Source organism: Sturnus vulgaris, chromosome 3 (genome assembly GCF_052056855.1).
Source record: "Sturnus vulgaris isolate bStuVul1 chromosome 3, bStuVul1.hap1, whole genome shotgun sequence".
Lineage (NCBI taxonomy): Eukaryota > Metazoa > Chordata > Aves > Passeriformes > Sturnidae > Sturnus > Sturnus vulgaris.
In genome coordinates this window covers 32,108,152-32,134,003 of record NC_142245.1, presented here as the reverse complement: position 1 = coordinate 32,134,003, position 25,852 = coordinate 32,108,152, and the positions used below count along the sequence as shown (strand labels likewise).

General features: G+C 52.3%; 1 protein-coding gene and 1 long non-coding RNA gene across 8 annotated transcripts in view; both read right to left on the bottom strand.

The window, feature by feature from the left end:
* Window positions 1–15,654, bottom strand: part of LOC148224267 (uncharacterized) — a 48,054-nt gene extending 32,400 nt beyond the window's left edge. For 5 of the 7 annotated variants that reach the window (XR_015802263.1, XR_015802259.1, XR_015802258.1 and 2 more), the window contains exons 1-2: window positions 14,096–15,621; window positions 3,874–3,984 (exon numbers count right to left, since the gene is read on the bottom strand). Coding sequence is in view for 1 of the 7 variants with exons in the window: in XM_088161314.1 (XP_088017440.1) it covers window positions 3,874–3,963 (90 nt within the window). In the remaining 6 variants the exon portion in view is untranslated. Of the gene's footprint in view, window positions 1–3,873; window positions 3,985–13,538; window positions 13,586–14,095 lie in introns of those variants that run through there. The other 2 variants (XR_015802260.1, XR_015802261.1) reach the window with 2 other exon arrangements.
* LOC148224268 (uncharacterized) lies at window positions 12,345–12,993 on the bottom strand. The gene is made up of 2 exons (XR_015802852.1): window positions 12,687–12,993; window positions 12,345–12,576 (listed from the first exon to the last, which is right to left on the bottom strand). It is a non-coding gene; the product is annotated as an uncharacterized LOC148224268 (long non-coding RNA).
* Window positions 15,655–25,852: the final 10,198 nt, after the last annotated feature.

Below are 25,852 nucleotides of genomic sequence, written 5' to 3'. Positions count from 1 at the left end.
CATGCAGAGCTTGGAAGCAGCCCCAGCGTAACGGGGCTCAAAGTCATGAGACAGTGGCTTGGTTTTCCTTGGGAATCAACATGGTGCCCATAGGAGCTAGCAGTCCCCCAGGAAATCACAGGGGCTTCCAACAGGGACACCAGTTCATCTTCCAGGAAGGTCTAGGGAGGCAACATCTTCTGCTTGCTGGTGGTGAAGGCACAATGGGGGTGATGCCACACCATGCTGCCCGTGGGCAGAACACCCACTTCTACTAGGCATGTGTAAACCAACCCTGTGTTGATTTATTAATTTATTTTTCATTTTCTCTCCTTCCCCTTCTTCCTCCTCCTCCTTTCCCCCTAATCCATGAACAAGACTCTCAGAGCTAGAAGAAAGGAGAAAACCAGCACAGCTGCAGATTGGATCAGGGGCGTGCTGGCAGGCAGGCACGCACAGCTGGGAGAGGGGAGCACGCTCTCACACACACAAAGCAGCACCAAATGGAGCGCGTGGAAGAAGGCCAGCAGAGGCCGGTGACTCATATCCCTGGCCTCCATCAGCTTCCAGCTGAGGAATACCAGTAGATGACCAAGGCTGGCAGGAGATGCCACAGTGCTGGAGCCGTGCTGAGCACTCACAAGCCACCCAAGCAAAGGATGGGCAAACTCTCCTGACTCGGAGGCTGTTGATCACATCTTGGTGGCAGCTAGATGCAAAGCACCACGTTATCTTCTGTGGATCCAAATCTAAATATTTATTTCCTTGTCCAGGCCCTGACATGTCCCTCCTTTCTTCTTTGTTTGTCAAAAGCATCCATATCACCAGTGGCAAGAAAACTGGGGGAGAGATGCCACAGACTCAGCAGATGGGCAGAAAGGAAAGTGTGGTTTGCTCCCCGTTGAGAACCTAGATTCGTGGAGACCCCTTCCCATGGCAGAGGTGGAGAGTAAGGAGGCTGTTATGAAAATTGCAGCTGTACCATGAGTTCCTGCTCTCCACATCTTGGGCTATTCTCTCCCTTCCCCAAACACCCCAGTGACACAGCAGGGCCTGGGATGACTGCCAGATTCTCCTTGCTCAGAGGCTATTTAGTCTCCCAGAGAGGAAAAAGAATGCTCATGGGAAACTGTCAGCAAAGCAAAACCAGCACCTCTGAGGACACACAGCACCTTTGCAAAGGGCTTCTCAGCCCTGCCTGCACCCACTGCAGCTCTACCACAGTAGAGTCAGCTTCTTGCCTTCCTTGTCTGCTGTGACAGCAGTGGCCTGTGCCAGGGCACAGCAGTGGTGCAGAAGAGAGAGGAGGGAAAAGGGCCCTGAGCTGATGCAGCATCTGCACTCACCTCTCAGTGCACAGTATTTCAGCAGCTAAACGAAGACTTAAGGCTTCTACCATCCTGTGCAACACCTCCACTGCTGCAGTGCAGCCCTCTGCCATTTGCCATGGCCCAGCTGTACATCCCAGTGCCCGTCTCCTTGCAGTACAAGTTCCTCCCAGTCCTTGGCAGCATCACTTCTGTTTGGGATGCTGACTCCCTGGCTTGACAGAACACAGACACAACGCAGCCCACCAGAAGAAAAGCTGGTAAAGCACCATTTCATCGTGCTGCAGAAAAATGGGAGAGGATACTGTACAGCCCTAAGCGGTGGTACAGCCTCGTCCAGCCCTGCCTGCCCCCAGAGCCTCCATCTTCAGCCATTTCCTCTTGCACATCTGCACTTCCCAGCACACGTTGGTTTGTGATGCCTGGCTCCGCTCAACCCTTCCCTCCTTGCCCTGGGGTAAGGTTCACACAGCTTCCTGCTGATGCAGGATGTGTTGCAGGATACACCACCATTCAGAGCTGCCATGGGGTGTAAGTTTGAGGTAGCTGGAAAGCACTGATATAAGCTGACCAGCTCTACTGGGCCTAAGAAATCACAATATCTCCACTCCAAGTGCCATCTCCAAACCAGGGCAGACCTCTCAAAGGTTAAAGATGGAGCACTGTCATTCTGGCTTGGAGGAGAAAGAAAGTGAAGGTAAAAAACGAGGAAAGTTTTAGTTTCCTTCACCCTGACCAAATATTATCACCATTCCAGCAGACCTATGAAAGCAATGACACAAGGGACAGGCATTGCAGGTAAGCCAGCTCCTTCTCAGCACTGTGGACCTGCAGTCACTCTTCCCATGCCCAGCGATGTTATTCAGCTGGTTTTAACTAGGCCATGCTAAAATGTTTGGGTTGAACTTAATCTTGCTAGTTAGCTGCCTAAAGCTGAACTATCGAAGCAAATATAGTTATAAAATATATAATTTCAGCCAAAACGATTCATCTACTTCCAAGAACGTTGTAAGGGGAAATGCTTTGGTTTCTCTTGCTTTTGTTACAGAGAAATCTGATGACCTTTTCTTTGAAGAGCTCTTCAAGCTGCATGTTTTTGGCATGCAGACTTGAAATTTGGCAAAAGGAGAAGGAGGGAAGGCCTTTGGTTTAGTCCAGATGCACCCTTTGCTGCTGCCAAACTTAGCCAAGTCTTTGAAACATTCCGTTTCACATGTGCTCCCTTAAGGCAGTCTTAAAGAGCTTACCGGCCGAATTCCCTGAAACTTTTCCCCTTTCAGGATGCGCTCCAGCCAGGGGCTGAGCAGGATTTCCAGATAAGCAAAGCTGTGGATCGCTGCAATCCAAATCACAAGTCCGGTCCACCCCTGAGACTAGGCAGCTTCTGCCACCTCACAGACCCCATCCTGGCTCAGGAAGTATGAGCAATGCATCCACAGGCAGGTGGGGAAAGGGGTTGACTGGACCAAGGGACAAACCCAGGAACTGCTGGGAGGAGGGAGGATTTGGGATGGGAATTTGACTGAAGGGAAACTGGACCTAATCTAGGAGGGGGAAGGAAGGTAAACCTCCATGAGGGCTCAGCATGAAGAAATGCAAGCCACTGAGAGCACAGCACAATGATGCAGAGGATCCTGCAAGGCTGCAGCGCTGGAGAAAGCTGGGGTATCCCAAGAATCAGAAGAAACAAGGAGAGGGGCAGGAGGAGGGGACAGCCAGCTGCTGAGTATTACCAGCAATAAATGAGGCAAGCACTCAGTTATACCAAGAGGTCTTGGACAGCATTGCAGGCAGAGGTGACAGCCAAGAGGTGTGCAGGGAGCATAAAAGCTGACTTTGGGGATGTCAGGACAAAACTGCATCTGCAAAAAGGTTTCTTTAACACGAGGTATGGAGGTGTAGCTGCATGTCGTGGAAATACACTGAGTGCTCCTGCTGGTAGGGGGTGAATCAGTCCTGCACCATGATGCCCTGCTAGTGGAAACCAACCCTTTAAACGTGAGCTGAGAGGTGTGCAGGCTCCCCTCTTGGAAGACAGAGGAGGGAATTCACGAGAAAGTAATAGACTGTAAATCAGGACACTGCTCCCAAAAAGGGAGGGACACATCCTGCATGCTGCGGTGCAAATGAAACACTCCAATGTGTCTGAGGTTCAGAATAGCACTATTTGTTTATTTATTTTCATTGTGATGGCTCTGGTTTTGCTTGGAAGCAGCTGCACTGAAGTCTTCGCAGCTCTGAGGTCTCCAACCTCAGCTGTAGCCCAAAGGAGGGCAAAAGGTTTGGAGACGATCCAAGAAAACATTTGAAGCTTGTGAGAGTTGCTTTGCACTAGCACTAGGAGCCCCCTTCACAGTCATACTTCATTAGCTCTAGGAACCAGTGCAAACAGACTTCAGCCTTTCATGGAACCACTGTTCTCCATGGATAAACAGTCAACACTACCAGTCTCTGCTTTTGCTTTGTTTTTCCCTTAAGGAGGAAAATTTTCCTACCACTTTCTTAAAAATAAAAAAATGCAAAAGCAACACACATTAAAAAAAAAAAACCAACAACGAGTGCTTACCCTTATAAAGCAGCAAAGCCTTTTCATTTTTCCCCCAGAATCCCACGGAAGCTCAGAACAAATCCAGTCACTTTTTCTTAGGAAGCACATCTCCTCTTCCTGGTCTCATACCTAGGTAAGAGCAGAAAGTCTGTATTCAGGCTGTGTCAGCAGCATGGGGGTGGCTCGTCCATCTTCCAGCCAAGGTGCCAGCCAGTGACTCATCCACCACGGAAATCAGGGCACATGAAGCAGAAGAATGGAGAAATCAGTGGTCCATGTTATTCCAAGTGTCACTTTGCCAGGAGATGTCTTCCTATGCAGATGAGGTCACAGGTTCTGGCAGGCCCGATAGGCAGAACTGGACCTCAAGCTGTGGGGAAAACTGAGGTGGAGAGTATTTGTGCATGCGAGAGCCATTGGGAAAGGGAGCATCTATGGGCAGCTCTTCCCTAAAAGGCTTTCTGTATGGAGTGGCTGGAGAGTATCTCTTGGAGCTTTCTCTTTGTATTAGAATGTCCTGAGTCAGAAGGGACCCACAAGGATCATCGAGTCCAAATTATAATTAAGTATTGAGTATTGATTTTTTTATTCTGCTGTAACAGCGGGTTCTGTATTCTGCAGGGAGCTTTTACTTTTTAACACAAACCTGAACTCCTGAAAGCCAGACAGTCTGGCAAAATGCCCTCCCTCCCCCAGGCCTTCACCGTGAAGAACAAGGGCAGCCTCTTGGTCCCCAAGTCCTGTCCTGCCAGACACTCCCCTGCCATGGAGACTCCCATTCAGCACCATGGTCATGCCACCACATTTTGTTAGCAGGGCATTGTGGCACACAGTGGGATCAGTGGTCCAGCTAGGGTGTTGAGCCTGCAAAAGGACAAGATGGTCATGAGCTACCTGGACTGTAACTCCCAGGAGATAGAGCAGCACCAATACCAGGTCTGTGCTTTAACTTCTCTCTCTCTGGAGGAAGGCTGGGCAGGCATCCAAACTGGGGTAGTCCTCAGGAACTGCACAACCCAAGTGGCTTTCATAGGAGCATTTGGCTCCAGAAGAAGGACCAGATGGCATCTGGCTGGTGAAGTCCTTCTGCCCCCAACTTCTCTTCCACAGCCTGGATCCTGCCAGCTGTTTCTCCATCTTTTCACCACAGCACTTTCAGTTTGGGCCAAGCAGAAAGATGAGTCTTTCCAGCCTCAAAGCTGGGAATCTGCCGAGGGGAACTAGACTTTTGAAGAGATCGTTTGCCTCACAAATTGATCTGAGAGCTCCTCCAAGGGGCAGTGGCACTGCTAACCCACCATTTCTCTCCCCCTGCATATCCGCAGGTATCTGCAGAGCTGTCAGACCTGTGATGCTCAGCAACCTCAGGCGTCTGCTCCACTTTCTCTGGGAGAGACAGCCAGGACACTTCTCTGAGCTCGAGCAGCTCCCACGCAGCGGGCCAGCGCTCAGTGCCAGGGGATGTGTGTGCAGAGCCAGCCGGAGGTAGAATTCGAGCCTGCTTTCTCGGAGACAGTCAGGGCCAAGTCCAGAGGAAAAGGCGAAGAAAGGCTTTGCTGTCAGAGTCAGGGTTTACAACCAGCCGTAAATGGCCTCGGTCCCTAAAGTTCCCATGGTGACAGCCCTGGTGGGAACAGAGCTGTCTCCTCTGTCCAGCCCTTCCCAGGTCAGGGGGTGTAGCTGCCTAGCACAGCCTGGGTGAGCTCACCCAACTGCAGTACCCGAGATGGGGAACGAAGTGCAGCCCCAGCTCCAGGGGAGCAGCAGCCAGGGCACCTTGCATAGCATTCCTCTAGGTATGAGCTGCAAATGCAGCAGCTTTGGGCCTTGATCCTTCTCTTCCAGCTGAGTACAGGGTTTGGTATTCACCTTCTTCCACTCAGGCTCCAACAGGCAAGAGACTGAAGACAGCAATGGATGGACTATCTCTCCGCTGGACACAGGCACAGAACACCTTCCACCAAGGTCAAAAGCAAGCTTTCTGGAGAGAAAGGCTGTTTGCAACACATAGTCTTTGCTCTTCATCCACTAGCTAGTTTTCTTTGCTGATGTCTGGCCAACTTGACCTATAACTCTTCCAAAAACATGATATTCTCTTGCTTGTTATATCAACTTGCTTACTTAATGCATTCAGAAGGAGGAGAGACCCTGCAGAGGCATCAGTGTGCAGTGCAGGTTTGCTCCCATGGAAGGCTCTCTTTGACCTACTGGTAAATCACTTGGTTCTTCTGTATCAAAGACTCCTGTGCATTAAAAGAAGACATAGCTTTTTGCCTGCTCTTTCTCTGCCTTACATGGACATAGATGGATGGACCACATTCCACCATGGGAGCTACTCCAGATTTCCAGCAAGTGTGATTGGTCCCACCAGACTATCCCTGCTGTGGACACTGCTGCCTGAGCCTATTATCCTCCTGATTCCTCATAAAGCTGATGGGAAGAAAAAGCATTTTTAGTCCTTGATCAAGCTATCCTGTTTGATTGTTGTAGTGGTTTGAATTTGCTAATTTTAATATACTTATTTTCTGCTGTAATATTCGAAAATATTCGAAAATATTCCCTCTTCTAAGTGCCAATTAACACAAAACCAGTGCATTCATCTATTTGAGGATGAAACAACTGATGCCCTATAAGCTACTGGCTGCTCATGAAGTCCAGGACATCTTGGTGACATTAGGTGTCTCCACTGCAGAGCCTGAGACCTGGTCAGACAATTCATGCTGGCCATGGCAGCTGCAGTTCGGGTGCACAGATGGTGTGACTCTGGTGAGTGAAAGAGCTGACTTTCCCCAGTCATCTCTCTGTGTGTAATTCCTCTTAAGGCAGAAGGCCTTGCCTTGGCTGGTTATGGCATCACTGTGCAATGAACATGAGTCACTGCTGTAACAGGCTGAATTACTACTCCTTGCTTGCTGAGTTTAAAACAGAGGAAGGCAGCTTAAGCAAATGGAAGGGCCTAAGCATGTGAAAAATGTTCCCTTTTCAAAACTGCCATTAACCAATTGAAAATCTCTGTATTTGGGTTGCAAGTCTATGCCAAGTCTCAGTCTGAGGCTCAGTTCAAACACTGAGGCTATATAATCCCTTCCAGTCTGGGCTCATAATGGAAATGCCAACAGACCGTTAAGCACAGCGGTATTGCCAGGTTTTGCTATAATTAAACACACACGGGAAAAGGTATAAATAACCAGGTTAAATTAAGGCAGGGGGCTGTGATTGAAGGGATCTCTGGGAAAGCCTGCAACCTGGTCGTGTCTGACTGGTTCAGGGGTGGTCCACCGGGGACTTGGGATTTGTGCCTGGCTCAGGTGAACCCTCTCTAGCAGATGCTGTGTATTAAAGTGAAGTCAGCTGGCAACAACGCCCTGCAGAGCATGATGTTCCAGCCCCCAGGTCTGTGCTCCTGCCCTTGAGGAGCAGCTAAACCTTGTCTTACAAAAAGCCAGGTGAGCCTTGCTGCCTTCTGAGTCACACTCGACCTTGCTGGGTTTATTTGCCCTGTTGGGGGCCTGTGTTTGTTTGCCACCTTGTCCTCATTTCCAGATGAAGTGGCCTGAGGAAATGATGATGCAGGAGCCATAGATAGAAAAAGTTAAATATATAGCAAAGAAAGAGTGGCAGAGGAGGCAGAGCCTTCCTTCTGGGAGGTTGGTTCTTGCAGACCACTCGGTCTGCAGGTCCCCCAAAGGAAGCACCTCTCTGCAGCACACAGGAATTGCAAAGCAGCCAGCAGAGACACAGCGAGTTCTGCTCTCTCCTCTCTGCAGATTGTTCCTGCTTTGACATCCCAGCTGTCTGGCAATAAACCCTCCTGTATGTAAATGCTGGGGAAAGGGGACACTAGCTTAGGTGTGCCACAGACAAGTAAAACTAGAAAAAAGACAGATTCACAAGAGAAACATTCCCAAGACAGCCTTCTTCCTTCTGATGATGTGTGTAAGTAACACCACAGGAATGCTGCAGGACTCTCAGGGAAGGCAGTGTAGGCTGCAGGATGCACCAATGCCACTGCACAGTCCCATCTTTAATCGGGGCAGCAGTGCCAGGTCCAGAGCTTTTCAGCAGAGTTAGCTGCACACACTCATCCCTCATGGTTTTCCTCTTGTGACTCTAACTCAGTTTGAATGAGTTTTCTGGGCCAACTCTTCTAAATTTATATCAGTATCCAGGGAGCTTTAGTAAATAGCACAGTAAATATTTGTTTTTGATATTAGTCTTTCAAAAAGACAATGTGGCAGCAGCTATGCACAAGGACACGGCTGCGTGTGCGACCTCAGGCGATCGCAGAGCTCACCCTGCATCCCAAAACCGAGGCTCACCTTTCTGTCTAAAGAAATAACTGCACTGGGATTAATGTGAAAAATATCTCCTCCACTGAAACCACATCTATGCATGTTCTAGCATTTATACACATTATTGTGTATGGTCGTATATTTTTCTGACCAGTCATCATGGACCAAATCTTGCACTTTCCAAAAAAAGAAAAAGCTCATTTCCAGCCTGCAAGACCAACTGTGACCTCAGCTTGTGCTTCCCCAGCTGAGCTCATAACACTCCCAACCCCCAAAATATGGAGGCAGCTCAGAATGGAAATGTTAAAGAGCCGTAATTCCAGAGGATGTGAATGGCTAATTCTGTACATTCAAATGAAACAGAGGGGAAATATACTGAATGGAGCCCATGTATAAGATCATATGAAATGTAAAAAGACTTGTTGTTCAGTGCACACACTGCCTCTTCAATCTAGTTCTGTTTAAATGCCCATTCTTTTCGTTTGGCATCTCCTTGTCCCTCGATGGCTGAATCAAAAGAGGAACGAAATAATGACACAAAGATTTTTAAAAACTCAGCTCCAGCTGCAGCAGGGAGAAGCCTGAAGCGAAACGTGAGAGCGTACGGCTCTTTGTTAAGGCTTCCTTGGCTATAGAATATGGTATATGAAACGCCTGGCGGATCCCGTTTGGTCCTATGGAGGGAGAGCTCTTAAGGTGGCTCTCTTGGGTTTGTGGAGGATTGCAGGAAGGCTTCCCCACATTTGCAAGCAGTAAGCGTCCCACCTGCAGAGACCCTAGGGCCCAGATGGCTCCCCTTCCAAGCACCCCGGGGGCCCAGGGCACTCTCTCCCCTGACAGTGGGTGGTCCAGCGTTTTTTTTGTCTTTTTCTTCATTGTAGCTGCCACTTTACATTGGGAAACCAAACTCAGCACTTCTTGTCGGGAGATGGTTCCAATTTATACAGATTTCTAAGAAATAAATAGGTTTTATTCCATGCCTCTAAGGTATTTTTGCATGCCCAGCTGGCAGAGCCACACATACAACTGCTATGTTGGTGCCAGTGGAGAGCAGCTCCCAGTGCCCAGCCACAGCCTTTCCTAAACTCTGCATTTGGAAGTTGGTGGAACAGTTGATGCCTCGATGCAGGGACCCCAGTGTCACCATTCCAGCAGGGCTGGGACTGAGCTGGGGCAAGGCTGTCTGTCACCTCTCTATCTCCAGCACCCACAGGAAAGCGTGGCAGGTCCTTGCACCAGATGCCCTACCACAGCCTCCTTGCAAATGCTGCATATGCCTTTTGGGATAGGGCATCACCCAGAGCATCCGCTTCTGGAAAGGAAAACCACCATTGCCTCAGCTCTCTGGCTGAGGAGAAACCAGGGAGAGAAGGTGTGGTACAGAGGAGGAAACTTCCAAGGGTGAGACCAGCTCTCCTTACCACCAATCAGTTCCCTGGCCAGTGCCATGAACAGCAACACCAAAAAACCTCCAGGGAGTGCTGTGGTGACCGGCTCCCCACAGCTGAGAAACTTGGAGCCATATTGCTTAATCTAAACAAATGTTCCGTGAACGTCAACACTAATTCTTTTTCCGTGGGCTGAATACTTTTCCTCTCCGAGGCTCTTCCAGCAGCTGTGGCTGATTTCTGCTTATGCCCAGCATGCCTTCCCCAGGACCCTGCACTTTCATGGTCACCACGGTGGCTCTCAGCATGTCCACTCACAGGCACCGCCAGCCTTGGCACATGCTGGGAAAAATCTCTTCCCAGGGGTTCCCTGGGGGAAAACCCGGTGATGCTGGCATGCCCTGACCTAGCATCAGCACTGAAGGCCCAGTATGCAACCTGTGCACCTGGACAGGTGTGAAAATCATTCATCAGCACTGAAGGATTCCCTGTATCGTGTGTTACTTGGGAAGTGGAGTCCTTGTATGTTGTGCCTACCCCTACCTCACAGCTGCTGGCACCACAGGGGCAGTACAAGCAGAGTGCCATGCCTGGACAGGCAGCAGGACGCTTTCCTGCTGCAAGGAGCACAGGTCTGCCCTGCTCAGCTCTTTGCCTGGCACAAGGATCCTTGCAAAGCACCAGGGAGAAATTTCCAAAGACATTTGGTCACCTCAGTGCCCTCGGCTATCTGTTGAATCCCTGAGAGGAGGGGTGCCATGACCACTGCTGCCTGCTGCCAGGGCCGTGCCCCAGCCAGCACGTCAGGAGACACGTCACCTGCCTGTCCCGGGGGCTGGTAAGGAGGAGCACGTTCCTCCACAGCCACTGAAGCCACCTCATGACGCTTGCACGTGTGGCTGCCAGAGGGCTGTCATAGTGCAGGGGAGGACAGCCAGAGTGGCCATGTGATCCCCTCGCTGCTATTCCTGGGGCCCCGTGAGGCTGGAGGACTGTCACACGGAGTGAGAATCACCCGGCTGTAGCATACAAGCCAGGTGAGTCCAGCTGTGGTGACAGCAAATTCCTAATTAGTTCATTACATCAGATGGCCAAACACTCAGAGTCATTACCCGAGGATGGCCTACGTGCCCGGCAGGGCGTACTCCCCTGATCCCTTCTTCCCAAAACAGGACTGGGAGAGCCAGACGAGCTCACGCTGGAAAAGGGACACGCTGTGTGGTGTGCCCAGCAGGCCAGCAAGCTCCAGGTCCCGCAAACCACATGGGGAAAACCCAGCGAGACAAAGTGCCAGGCACGCAGCAAATGGCCTGAGTGTGGCTGTCCTACACGGTGAGGTCTCATCCCGCCCCATGCATGGATGTGGAGTGGGTGTCTCTCACAGCCACAGCGACCTAAGCACAGGATGGTGGGTTGCACACCAGCTCCCCCATCCTGCTCTCCTCCACCTGAGGCTGCAGGCAGGCGTTATCCCCGCTTTTCCAACCGCTTCCCGAGGACAGAGATCTGGGCACACATCTGGACACCCCTCAGCAAAGTGGTATCAGGGCAAGCTCCCTGTGTGCTGGCTGGCAGGTTTGCAGAGAGATCCTCTCCGTGCGAGCTCAGCCAGGCACTGTGAGTGCCGGACAGTGGATCGCAGCCCTGCCACACACCCACTGCCAGCAGCACCACAGAGCAGCCGCACTGCTGCCTCAGAGGTAGCACAGGCAGGTTTGGCAGGGATTTATGTATCTTGGAGTTGCTTTCCCCGTGGTGGTAGCTGGAACTGATTCTGAATACTTAGCTGGTTTAATATGAAAACAAAAATCCCTGGATTGACAGCTTGTCCAAGCAAGGCACCGTTTGAGTTCCTGGCAGCCAAGCAGTGAGAACTAATGCTGGTCACAGGGTGGAGGTGAGAAACTGCAGGCCCAGCTGAGCAGCTGAACTCTGCTCCATGCTTCATCTGGAGTTTAGATGCTCTTCTTTCCTTGAGCCAGGCTAACACGGGGTGGCAAGGTGTGGCCTTGTCCTCCCTGGGCTTGAGCCCCATCACCAGTTTAGAGGTGCTGCAAAGTGCAAACCAGGCACGGACCTCCTGCCCACCACAATGTGGAATCATCTATGTCACAACAGGCTCTCCTGTCCTCCTCCTGCCTTCCCTGACAGCCCCAGGGGCAGCTCACTCCACTGGACGGAGTTTTTCTCTTGCCTGCCCTCTGGATGAAGGATCGTGCAGGATCCAGGATGCCACTGAAGCGCGGACTCCTTTAGAGTAACCACCTCCCAGCACGCAGCAATCCTACCTAACTGGTTCAGACAAGGGGTGATGAAAAACCCTGTGTCCTGCTGAAACCACTGTGAGATTTAGGTCAGGCAGGTGGGATCATCCAGGCTAGAGCAGGACCAATGTGAACTGGTGCCCAAACAGTTCCAAAGGCACCACCAGATCTGCATGACACCATTCCTAGGGCACAGCTGGCCATGCTGAAGGGGTCAGTGCTGCAGCACCATCCTTGTCCATCCCCTAAGTAACGTGGGTGCTGCTGAAAAATGGGGCCTAGCCACCGCAAGCACTGTGCTGGCACTTTCTGCAGGGTCCCTGGCCACACTGCAGGACAGCTCTGCTCCTGCATAGTGGCATGGGGGTGGCACATGGGTAGGTGCCCCCAGCAGGAACTGGGTCAATGTGCCATTTGGAAATGCCATGTTAGACCTTCTTTCCTGGAGAAGTGCCTCTCTCAGTCTCATCCAGAGCTCTCCCTGAGTAGCTCTGCACCTCCAATGCTCCCCAGAAGAAAACCTCACCAACGCAGGCAGACAAAACTGCCTCTGAAGGAAAGTTTATTTCCCATGTGACAGGGTGAATAGGAAAGCAGCGATTGCCCCAGCTCAGGGGCCGGTTCGTGGTGCGAGGCAGGCATGATCCACACCCGCCCCGGAGGGAGAGGGAAGCTGTGGGGCTGTGCACAGTCATTTCTTCCACTCAGTCACCCATCCCACAGCTGTGCCAGCGAAGCTATTGTCCCGGTCCCTACACTGGGAAATCCCAGATCCAGCTGGAAATAGCCAACACATATAGTCCCAGGTGAGCCTCGGAGGCCTTAGAAACAAACAAACAAACAAAAAAGGGGGTTTTCCTCTTTTTATATCAAAGTACCAAGCAGACCTCACTTCCTTCCTCTGCCAGCAAATATCAGGGAGTTACTCAGCTTCTTCTGGCTTTCCCCACCAAAGGAGATCTCTGATGGAAGTGGTGGGTCACTGGAGAGCAGGATGTGGGGCTGTGAACATGCCCCAGGGCACAAAGCAGCCGCAGAAGAGGATGCCCCAGCACTGCCCTGCGAGGCCGGGCACGGAAACGGGGAGCAGGGAGCTTGTTGTCCCCCCAAAGCCCAGCCTGCTCCCGGCACCCCCGCCCTGGGACTGCCAACGGGACACCGAGGGGCTGGTGGAGAGCAGCGCTGGGCCACGAAGTCACGGTGGCAGTCCGGCGTAAAACCTGTGCGGTCCCGCTCGCCGCGAGGCGGGGAGCCGGGCGGGGGCGGCGGTACCGGCCGGGGGAGGCGGTACCGGGGAGCAGCGGTACTGGGCTGGGGGCGGCGGTATTGTGCCAGGGGCAGGCAGTACCGGGCGGGTGGTGGCGGTGCCGGTACCGGACCCATCTCCTTGAGGACACCTTAACGGCGGTGCCCGCGGGCGCCTCCCGCCGCCCGCCCCGCTCGGCTCCCGCCGCTCCTCGCGGGGAAGCAGCTGACTCGGGGCGGCTGCCAGCGCTGCTGGCTGCTGGATCCGGCCGCGGCAACGTGCAGCCCGACATGTAAACCGGGCAGGCCTATGCTAATGGCGGGGGGAGGGTGCTTGGCGCAGGGGCGAGGGGGACGGAGGTGGAGGCCGGAGCACAGCCAGAAAATTCCCCCCTCCTAATCGCCCCCCCGCTTCTCCATCACCACCTCCCCGCATCCATCTGCCTCCCCTCCTCCTCCTCCATTCATAAAATCCGGGCGGCACTGCCACCTACCGTAGCGTGCGACGGCCGGTCCTGCTCTCCGCTCGGCCCGCGGGCAGCCCCCGGCCCAGCCCCCCGGCACCCCCGGGCCCTGCCCCAGCGCCAGCCCCCGGCCCAGCCCCCCTGCCCCCCGGCACCCCCGGCCCCTGCCCAAGGGACCCAGCCCCACCCCAAAGCCCACACGAGCCTTCCCACGGGGCAGAACGGCAGTCCTGTCCTTGCCCTTAAAACCGAGTTGGGGTCTCTCCGTCCAGCGCTTCACCGCAGCCTCAGGTGTGCCCCAGCTGTATTTGGGGTGCTCTTCTCGCCACCCTCGAGGTGAGCGCAGCCGAGAGCTGAGCGGTCAGCCCCGCCGCCGCCCAACCTGCTGGAAATCAGAAGTCAGAGACTGCAGTCTCCTACCTGTGCTGCCTGATTTCCCACCCTTAGGAAAACCCCCAGCTCGTGTTTTCAAGCACCTCCGTAAAACCACAAAGCCTTCTCTCGGCACGGGGGAGATGGAGGAGATAAAAGCCTGAGACAAGTCATGGGCCTTAGGTTTCAAAAAAAGAGATTAAAGTAGCACATACCGCCGGGAGAAGGGTGAGTTAAGCCGTCAGCCATAGTCCCTGCTCAGGAAGAAACCCTCCCAGGACCAAGTAACCCCCTCCAGGAAGAGACACTAAGGAGCAGCCCCTTTTCCTCGGCAATCCCTTTCCAGTTCCCCACTGGGGAGGGCTGAGACTCCCACCGCCCTCTCCTTTCAGCGCTCTATTCTCCCTCCTCAGCACACAATGGGGCAATCCCTGGTTGGGTCTTGATTCCACATCCCTTACCAGCACCCACAGGGATAAACTCCTGTGCCTTCCCACATCAGGGGACTCTCCCCAGTCTCACACGACCTTCTTTTCCTTCCTTCCCTCTCCCCTAACAAAGGATAGTTATAAAGGATAGTCAGTAAAGATGGCAGCCCCACAGCCCAGTGGGAAGTGAGCAGCCCTGCAGGACAGCAGGTTCATGGGTTCGTGAGCAGGAGCAGCAGGCTCTCTGGCCAGGTGTCCCCCCTGGCAGCATTTCAGCTCACACCAGCCTCCTTCTTCGTTCACTACCGTTCACTCCACCAGGACTAAAGCCTCGATGGAATGGGAGAAAGGGAAGGGGGTGAATTTGGACAGGCCAAACAGAACCTGCACGCAGGTCAGCGTGTGCAATGCCTGTGCAAGTGGAAGACCTTGTGCTTGAAGCTGAATGGGGAACACTGAGCATCTCTACAGGAAACAGAGAGAGAGGGAGGGAGGGAAGTAGGGAGGGAGAGAGGGAAAAAAAATCTTGTGAGTGCAGAGTTTGCAAAATGAGCTGGTGGTAAATAGCTGGAGGATAGACAGCGTCTCTGTACGTGAGGCGCAGCACGGAGAACTGCACCTGAGTGAGGCTGGGCCATGCTCACTCCAGCATCACACGTCACTCACTGATGCATCCTCCCCAGCCTGTTCTCTCTGCATCAGCTCCCCCGCCTCCACCACGAAAATGCAGTGGGAAAAATGGGTTCCCCCCCACACTCAGTGCAGCCACAAAGCAGAGAGCTGGGAGAAGAACAACTGAACTTGATTCAAGGTCCAGCAGGTGCCTGCCAAGAGAGATTCAGCATCGCGAACCTCCTGATCCCCTTTTCCTGCTGGGAATCCAAAGCCCTTTGAGCTCAGTGTCTCCCCACGCCCCTGCTCAGCTGCTTTCTTCCCTGAGCAATGGCAGCCGTGTTTGCCAACACTCCCTGCTCGCTAGCGCTGCTATCCAAGGCCCTTTGTTCCCCTCGTCGGGCAGCCTTCCTTTGCATTCCGCAGCCAGACGCTGAGGCCCGACACAACTCATCTCACCTGGGGTGCTCCAGAAGGGAGCCCACCAGCTTTCCCCTCCCTCCTCTGAAAGACCAGGCAAAACTCACAGGGCACCTGGAAAACGTATCTCCCTCCCTACGCGCGAAAAGGAAGAGAAGCCATCCTTTCCCTGGAGAGAGGCGTGCTCAGGGCTGTGGGTGACAGCAAACTCTGCCCCTCGTGCATTTTCCCGAGGCGTGCTCCCCGGGCCCGCCGGGGTGGCCGGTGCCACGGGCGGCTGACGGCGGTCTCGCAGCCCGGTTCCGTGGGAAGGCAGCCCGGCACCCGCCTGACACCCTGTGGCCGCCTCCCGCCTTGCAGGGACACGGAGAGACGTGGAGCGGGACGGAGATGGGGATAGGGATGCGGATGCTGAGTGTGAGGGGGTTCACGGGGGTCTCCTAGCAGAGCAAAGCTGACAGGAGCAAGGAGAAACCACAGACTGGGCACATGCCTGACTCCTGCCACCTGCCATGCAGGGATGAAATGCTTCATACTTTAATAAAGCAGCACACACGTATCCCAGCAGTTTCCATAAGTGCCTATGGATTCAGCCCAGCATGTCCAGGAGGAAAAGAATTTCAATTTACTGCTAGTTGATGCCACAGGCTCGTATGAATGCACAAGATCTCTTGCTCTATGGCAGCACGTCACAGCAAGGGCTGCTATAATAATGCCCCAACAGATGGGAGGCTCCTAAGAACATCCATATGGGTTTCAAGCCCCTCTCTACTGCACAGGAAGTCCTTTTCCCTGCTCCTCCCTGTTTTTATTCACCTCCTGCCAGAAGGACTAATTTCTACTTTCCAAAGCACAAGGGTTGGGGTCTCTGTGGGGGCTGGAGTAAAACGTCCTTATTTGCACACCACCAACCCCACAGGATGCCCACTTTGCTGCATCCACATGTGAGGTGTGCAAGAGTGCCACACCCTGGCAATTCCCGTTGCTCAGTGCTAAGCCTGCAGCATGTCTGGGGCACCAGCAGCAGCTATGCCACTGCAGGACCCCAGCCCAGGGAAACTCCTGCAGCAGCTGTGAGTGGAGCTAGCACTCGCCCTTCTTAGGAAAGTGGGAGGAATGGCTCCATGTAGTGCTCCGGGGGAGTTACTGATCCTTAGCAGCCTCCTCTTTTCTTATCCCTGGAAAAGCTGCCAGTACACTGGGGGCAGGGAGAGGTGAAGGTGTTCTTCTTGAAAGCTAAGCCACCTTGGAGCAGGAAGCCCTTGCTCCAGGTAATCTCCTAGGTAACCCAAATGAAGCCCTGCAATCTTGATAGAAAAAATTGTTTCCGTTTAGGATGGAATCCTTTGTGTACTCTTACTGACCTGCCTCCTCTCTCCATTTTACAAACCCCAGTGGAGGTCCCACCCTTACTTCTCTCAGGGCCTTGGAGAGAATCCTCCAAACCCCATCAAGCATGGCGCATGGCTGCTATCTTGATTCTCCTGCAGGAACATCAGCCATGCCCAGGGAGCTGGTGATCCCTGCTCACAGCATTCATTCCCGGCCTTCCCTGGGCATCCACAGTTCTGCACGCCTCTACCGGGAGAAAGGCTGTCTCATTCCCAGGCCTTCTTGGGACAGAGCTCCCCCTTGCTGAGAGCTCATTGGCAGCGGGGCAGTGAAGCCATCAGCTGCTTTCACCGCTCTTTCTCTGCCTGCACTTTGGAGATTTTGACTTGATACTCTGCCCCCGCACATCCCTCTGGCTGGAGCCCAGCGGGAATAACCAGAGACATTCAGATGATGCATCGCAGGGGAACTGTTTTAATTAAAAGTGATGCTTTGGTCAGCGGGGTACAGACTTCTTTGGGAATATTGAGAGAAGTGAGCTGGGTGAGTGATGGGCAGGGGGGGATGATGTGCCTCTTCAGGGTTAGTTCTGAACTCAGCAGCTTTGCCAGGAAAGTGAGAAGTTGGCAGGGTGAGCTCAATTCTCAGAGGCCTTACCATGGGGCTGGTGCTCTTGGCAATGCTTAACAGTGTCCTGAAATCCTGGTGCAAACTGGGGTATGCCCTCCCCCAAACTCAAAACATTTGCTGTTCCCCAAATACCAATCCCTTTCCCATCAGAGGGGTACAGGGACCTCATGTTAACTCTCTAGCTCTGCCACAAAAGAAATCTAAAAGCTCAGTAGAGCCCTGCACCAGGTGGATTAGTGCAGCATAGTGGGGAGCCACCGCAGCCACAGCCACCTCCTGTAGGTGGGAATCACCACAAGGCCTGATGTCCCACTGCAAACTCAGCCACTGTGTTCTCAGCTCTGGTGAGAGAGGCGATCCATCACTGCTGGGAATGTTACGACCAGAAATTACTTGTGAGGGGGAGTAGGGTTTGAAGAAGAAATAGGCAAAGAGATTCTTCCTCACACAAAAGTGAGGAATCTCCTGGGACTGGGAGGCTTGAAAGAGGGCCAAGCCGTGGTGTCCATCCTAAAAAGCCTCTCTTAGGCTCTTAGGTTTTCTAGCTAGAGCCTAGTTCACCCTGGGCGTCTTCCTGCCTTCATGAAGGATGCTCTGGGAGATGCTTCCAGACACCAAACCACATAATTCTAAATTACCAGGAGTGTTTTTCAAACACCCACTAGGTCTGTTTTCTGCTCCTGGGACAGCCATGGAAAACCACATCCATGCCCTGCATGCTGCACCTGCCCACAGCCACACCTCTGGAGGAGTCAGAAGTGGAGCAGCCTCCAGCCTGGCACAGAGACAGGTGCCATAATGGCGAGAAGCACCACACTCCTGTCCCAGCAAGGATGTGTCCCACCACCTTCCCACCTTGGCTAGCAGCAGCCTGGCCATGTCAAACCACAATTACATCTCAGGTAACGTGGGGAGCATTTCTAGCCTGCACTGCTGGTTGCTGTGAAGAGCGATATTTACCAATCATCAATAGCAAGACAGAGGGAGCATGGCAAAAGGATGCGTGGCATATGGGAAAATTATGCCACTGGACCTTGGCAATGCCTGGACAGCGAGGAAAGGGTGGAGAGCGACTACGTGATGCTTCGCAGGGAGAACTGATCTTATTAATAAAAGCTGCTTCTTCCCAAGGCCTTGATAATCTCTCCTGCTGCAGATTATTTACAGCTGTGGAATTTAATACTCCAATGAACAAAGCTCTCTGAAGCACAGAGGGAGCAAGCAGACTGTTAACCCTTCTGCAGGGCACCAGGGGCGTTCGGCTCAGGTTTGATGTCTCAATGCAGCTGAGACACAGGCTGCCACAGCCCCAACAGATCTCAGCACCTATGAGGCCAGCACCCGAGCCAGGCTGAGACTCAGTAGAAAGTCAACCCAAAGCCCATTCAAACTCCTGGTTTCTCTTAATTAAAAAGGCAGGCCAGTGAATAGTCCTGGGAGGCAGAACTTGGGCAGGGCTGGGGGGCTGTGTGCCAGTGAGGTGCTGCTGCATTACACCACCAGGTAAGCACTTGACCTTACAGGTACTGGGTCAATAAACTCAGCCTCCAGGCTGAAGAGATTGTTAGCCCTAGCTAAGTTATCCACCCCTCACGTTCAGTGCCACGTGTGTGAAACTGGCTCAGCTAAGACCTGGGAGCCTTGCTGTGGGTTTCCAACACCAGTGGGGACACAAGTGCAGCACAGCACTCCTGCTGCCCTCCCTGGGACCAGAAAGCCCACGGCTAAAGTATATGCATTAGTATATGCTCTGCAATGTAACCCCTTCTTCAGATTGTCTTGAAATCTGGTGCATCACAAGAGGAGGGCATAGGAACCATCAGACTTGGCTAATGGGCTGAATTGCCCCTTAAATAGAGGTGATTTGGAGGTGGAAAGAATAGGGTGGGCTTGAGGCACAGTGAAATCAGAGGTGAGAAGGATGTACAGGAAGGACTGGGTAACCATACGGGCTTGTCCCACCCGTGCATAGGCTTGGTTTGAGTGTATTCATTGCTGAATGGGATGGGCACAAGACAGCAACTAGAGTGAGGGGTGGGCTGAGAGATGGAGAAGGAAAAGCAAACACCAGCCTCACTTGCACACTAAAATCCACTGACCACTCCATAACCAAGTGGCAGATTCTGGAGCCATGAATGCAGCCTGGGTTTGGCCTGCACCTCTCTTAGCATGCCTGTACTTCAGACATTCCCCAAGAACCACACAAATTGTAAGTCTAGCTCTGCATAGAATCGTTTAAAGCGTCACAGTAGCATCCCTACCATAAACTAGGTAACTATAATCCCTAGAGATGATAAACAGCCCCTATCCAACCCCCTCCTAGTCCATGTAAGAAAAAACAGAATTCATGTGGGATCTTTTGTCCCCACAGTCAATAAAAGCCTGGCTGCTGAAGTGCAGGAAACACAGAACTTGTGCACCAACTCTGGAGTCCCTTGGGGTAGTAGTCCCTTTATATCTCAGCAGTGCTCAGCCTTTGCACAGCACCAGAGCAACATAGAATACCTGCCCTAAAACCTCAGCATATGCCTCCCCTTTAGGCAGGTTATGCAGCCCCTTTGCTCTGAACTTGAAGCCCTCTCCCTAAAGCTCTTCTCCCTGCCCTGTGGTGCCATCTGCCAAGGATTTCTCAGGACTCTTACCCATCCTTCAACCACCCACAAAGGAGTAGCTGGAAGTTGTAGAAAACAGTTCAGTTCAGCCTCAGGTGAGCTAAATTTCCACAGCACAGCCCATTAATGCTGCATTTCCCCATTCTTAAAAGTCTTAATGTTTGTTCATCTTCCCACAGAAACACCAGGTACAGCCTGGCAGCCATCACTCTGCATTGGGAGTGTTTTGCCCTGGAGTTTTCCTGCAAGCAAGGCAGGCTGACAAAGTGGAGACACCAGCAGTCAAGGGAGCACAGGGAATAGGGGAAGGGTGGATCCCGTCCCACAGAGCCTGATGGGTGTTTGGAGATCCTCCCCTGCAGGCTGGAGGACAGCCCAGCTTCCCTCTCCCCCAGGTTCCACTGCCTGAGCTTTCATGAGGGTCTGTCAAGCCTTCATGAGGGAACTGCCTCTGCAGGACTATATTTGATGCCCTGGAGGTCCCCATGTCCTCAGCCCACCCCACTGCAGGTGAGGCCTCCTGGGAACATATTCCTCCTCCACAAGGCAGAGCCGAGCAGTGTTGGACTTGTGAAGCCAGTTAAACCAGCTATTTACAGATGTTGGCATTATGAAACATAGGTTGGAGGCTTCCTGGAGCTGTCTAGAGCCTCTGGAAGAATGTCCAAGGGCCAAGCATCAGGCTCAGGAAACAAGGGCAAAGATAACATCTACCATCCTACCACCTCCTCTCCTCACTTTCTACTTCTCCAAGCAAAGAGTTTTCTGCTGCCAGGGAACTGGAGCCTTTCCTACCCTTCTCCAGACAGCAACAGGGAATCTTAAGCCTTATTTTGAAAAGGAAAGTAAATACGATTAGGAGTAAAACTCAGGTGGCTGGGCAGCACACAACCATTGTCTTTGCTCCAATCAAGCAAAAATACAAGACCCTAAAAGCTTGTCCTGCAGAAGTAATAGCACCTCCTGCACTGGAGATGGGTACCACCTTCCCAAGCCTCCCATGCATCCCAGGTAGATGCTTGGGCCAAAGTGTGAAAAGTCAGGACAAAACAACACCCGAGGGGCCCTCAGCAGGGCTCCCTTAGGGATGGCCTCAAGCACAAGAGTAAAAATACATTCTGGTCTGTTCAGCTTTTGACATCCCTGGTGAACCTAGAGTGATCTGCTGTTGTCAGTGCTTCCAAGGAACTGGTACTGGGCCATCAGAGTGGACTGAGCATCCCTCACCCCACTGTACCTCTCTCTGCCCCATCCCAACATGTGGTGCCTGTTTGAGTGAGCAGGACCAGGCTAGGCAGGACCAGGACATCAGGGAACACCTGAGCTCTTCCTATCTCCTGAATTCAGTGGGTGAAACATGCCCCCCAGCAGGACATGCCACCCCTAATGCTTGACTGCTGCTCCTAATCCAAAAACGTTTCTCATTTTGGAGCCAAGAAGGGACCATGATTTCCTGTCATGACTTCCCATCATGACTTCCCATCACTGCATCATATTGTCCCAGAAATGTGAGTAAGATTTACCTTATCCAGGGTCAGCATCCAGTCTTACAAGCTAGAGCAACAAATCCTTTAATCCCAAGAGATGTATCTAATACGGGAAACCACATTGGGGTACCATAGTCACAATTGGGGGCCATCAGAGGAAGACATTTTTGTCCATGTCCTGGCCTTGGCCCCGGGGAATACTCACCAGTGCCCCCAACACTCCACACCCATTGCCATAGCTATGAAGAGCAGCTCATTTCAGCTACAGAGTGGGCAGGATATGGGGCACAGCCTTGTACCAAAAGACCTTGGGTGTCCTTCACATGCTCTGCCTTAGGCCATGTTGTACCTTGGGGCTTGAATGTTTATTTTTAAGGAACTGCATTTGGTTCATGGAGTTTGCAGCCTTCAGACACTTACAAAGCAAGCTCATATTTCCGAGGCCCAAGGGACAGCCTGTCTTTGGTGTCTATGCCACAATAACTGGGCACATCACTTCCCAGTCTTCCGCAGAGGGCGTGTGTACTATTCACACTGAGCACACTCACTCTAGCCAGCATGGAGGTGAGCATCCAGGTTCATTTTTGAGCTCTGTTAAGCAGTGAAGTCCTGGAGCAATGAATTTCATGAGGCATCTTGTGTTTTAGTGAAAGGAAAAATGAAAAAAAATTAATTTTATTTCCTCTGACAGCCTGTTTGATTGAACACTGCCTCTACTGCGCTCTCAGAGAGGGTGAATGGATGTGCCTGATGTGTTTTCTCCACATCCTTCTTTTTATTCTTCTGCTATGAGCTTTCATTAATCTTTCTTCTTTCCAGGCTAGACACTCCTGAGCTTTGCAATTCTATTTTCTTGTTAGAGGGTGCTTCTGTGACAGGCCTAGGAAAACTTCCATCCTCTGTCCCTGACAGGTTCTGAGATAAGCTAACCAGCCTGGAATGCTCACTTGAGGCTCCACCACTGCAACAGCTTTCAGACTAGATTCAGTGTCATTCACCACTCCATTTCTAATGCTGTAGAACAGGAGAAACTACTCAGGAAATGAGTTGGCAAGGCTGTAGTCAGTGCTAACACACTCAGGGGAGATCCCTTTGGGCAGAGACCACACAAGCTTTAACCTTGGGCTCTGCCCTGGCAGCGGTGCCAACCCCGGCCCTCTTCCCTCACTCTCAACTCTTTGGCCCCTCCAGCCCCTCTGCACTTCCCAGTACAAGTGTCAGCCCATTGAGTTTCCCTGATGGACACTCTTCCCCTGCCCTTGTCCATCTTGAACGGTAGCTGCAGGGTATAAACAAGTGTCCAGGCGTTTCCCTGTCCTCTTTGCTCTTCTTGGGTCATGTCAATCCTAAACAGCACAACCACATTCAGATGAGATGCAGACACTTAAAAAAATGACAGTCTTCACTTGTCTCATCAGAAGAGCTCAGCAGGGTCCTGCCTTTTGTGTGTGTGGCTGCGTGGAAAATGCTGCTCAGCCTGCAAACCTGAGGCTCGGCATGCCTTTCCCTCAGGGAAGGAGATCTGGCAGGTGCCTCTAGATGAGAGACCCTAGCAAGGAGTGACAATGCATTCTGAGGGGATGTTTTGCATCAGGAGAGTGGCCCAGCTCAGGGCTTCACAAGAGAGCCAGGCTATGCCTCGCTGCTGCCCACCCCGACTCCTGTTTTGCACCCTCTGCAATCCATGAGCAGCATCCTGCTGCTGTCCCTCCTCTTCCCGACCAGAATGCTGCTTTGCAGACCGATCTTCCCAGTGATCTTCCTGACGCCCCTGTTTACCCAGCAACTTTCGCTCAAACAGGCAGGCAGAGCTCCCCGGCTCTCGCCGGGGCTTTTCCCGAGGGAGCGGGTCAGGCTGGATCCCCCCAGAACCTTCCTGCGGCCGGAGCTGCGCTGCGCTGCTGCGGGCCGGCGGCTGCACAACCTGCTGACCAAGGGGGATTTTGTGTGCAGCGATTTTGTGCCGTCAGTCAGGCTCAGGCACAGGCTGCCGGGCACACCATCACACCCACATTGCCATCTAGCCTCCCGCTCGGGGACGTGCAGCTCGCCGCCCGCAGCCCCGCCAGCCGAGCGAAGCATCTCCGGCTGCATCGCCCCCAATGCGGCTGAGGTTTCAGCTCTCTCCCCCTCCTCCCAGCCCCCAAAGTCACCAGCTGCCTCCCCCAGCTCTGGGGTCCCTCCACTCTGCTGGCACGGCGCCACGAGATGGGGCCGCCTGTCTCCCAGCCTCAGTCTCCAAGCAGATGGAAGACATCAGCCCCCTGGTGCATCCTTCCACGATAGTCTGTCTCGCCCGCTTCCTTTCAGGGACACTTCTTCTCACGGCCAGTAAATCCCCAGTGCTTGCCTGTCTTTTTCCACACCCCAGCCTCATCACATGTCTTTCATGGGCAAGCATCTTCCCAAAGGCCATCTCTCCCTACCCATGCAGGATGCCCTAAAAAAAGACACCTCTTCTCCAACTCCCATGGAAGAATGTCTGGGCACAAAGTCCCCACTATCACCAGCAAATAGGCACCCTCTTGGGAGCTTCAACTGATGCAAATCCTACATCCAACTGCATGGGAATGTACACTAACCCCAGGACCCAGTTGGAACTGAACGGGGGGCACATTTGTAACGAGGCAAGAAGATTCCAGAACTCTGCCTTTGGCTTCCCCTTCCCTTTGCAGCAGGTGGCAGCTCCCCCAGAAGCTGTACAGGAGATGAGAGAATTCTTCCTAAGCCATGTCACTCTGGAAAACTTTTTCATTTATGATATAGAAGCATGTTAATGGCAGAATAATAAACAGAGACCAGGGGAGACAATGTCCTTCTGGCAGCAGCTGAAATAGGAAGCGTTTTGGTTTTTCTTACCTCCTCTGAGGGAATAATTCCACCTGCCTGTAGACATCCTTTAAGAAAAGGACCTGCAAAAAGAACTGCTACACAGACAAGAAATCACATCTGCTTTCCTAGTAGGATGGATGCAAAAGTAAAAGCCTCCCATTTGGAGAGAGTTAAGCCTCAGTGGATCCCAAAGAAGGATGCCCCAAGCCAGAGCCCAGGAAAGCCAGTAGCTGCCCCCAAAACAGCACTGGCTCGCTGCTTAGAAGGCTCTGGAACAGAGCAGAGCGTAGCCTGGAAGTTGAGAGCAAGCAGCTATTATCCCTTGTGCAGAAACGAAAGAGGGGACCTGGAAATGAGGATCCTTGAATAGGGTTTGCTCATAGGAAAAGCCTGGAGAACCCACATCAGCCTGGCAAGGCCCCATCCATCTGCCCCTGCCTGCATAGGCTCTGCAGCCAGAGGAGCAGGAGCTGACCATCCTGCAGCCATGGCATGGCCCACATCAGTGGGATGAGTGGCAGCAGGCTATGGGCTCATCCACAAGCCTGACCCTTTCCCCTTGGAGGGATACTGCTACAGGCAGCACCTGGAATTTGCCAAGCACAGAGCTGTCAACATAGGCCAGGGATTTCTGCTGAGACTATATTCCTCACCAGAGAAGACAGGTAAAAACTGCAGGGGATGCACTATGAGATATGCTTAGCTTAGCTGTCTGCATGTCTGCTTATTAAGCTCTGAGATTAAGGATTTAGTTCCACACATATCAGTTTACATAGAACTAAAGCATCACTTCACATTTTAATCTCAAGTATGCTGCATTGTCTTGCCTGCTTCCTCTCGTGCCCTCTCCCCATGACCTCTTCCTCAGCAAAATGCTGGAAAGTTATTAGCAAATATTATGTGAAATGTTTAATATCCAAACAGCAGGGTCTGGCATCCCATGAGAGATTCATAGCCCCTATGGTCAAGAGAAGAAAAACAAGGATTGTTTGCAGGCGCCCAGGTCCTGCTGGTTGATGCTTTGAGGCTGGAGTTGTTGCCAAGCAAAAATCTCGCAGTAAAGTATCCCTTCAGACAAGTTATAAACCAGGCTAGGCAGGAATGAAGTATTCAGCTGGGGTGAACCCTGCTTTGGCTCTACCCACAGACTGTGCACAGAAACAAAATACTCCGTACAAGTGCTAGTTCAAATTCTATTCTCCAGCACTGTGTAAGTGGAAGGCATCTTCGTCTTCTGTTCTCAAAAGCACTTACATTAAGGAAGGCTGAGCTCCTTCTGTCTGCAGGAAGGCTGCGAGAGACGTGTCAACTGGCTTATGATTTATTTAAAAATTATTTTATAATTTGTTTATGTGTTTATCAGGGTTGGAGGAGTTTCAAAAGTTGCAGAAAGTTTTATAAAATGAGACCACAGAGCAATTGAGTGGCATAAACACTTTCCCTAAAAATGTGTAAAATCATATACCCTTTTTCTACTCCAAATATGATCCAGAAACAAAATCTAACCATGAAAAAAAGGCAATGGACGATGTCCGAGACATCAGGCTGTCTTTGTGACACCGAAGCAAACCCCACCCAAGGGAGGGAGGGTAGTCACACTTATCGCTGTGACTGCCACG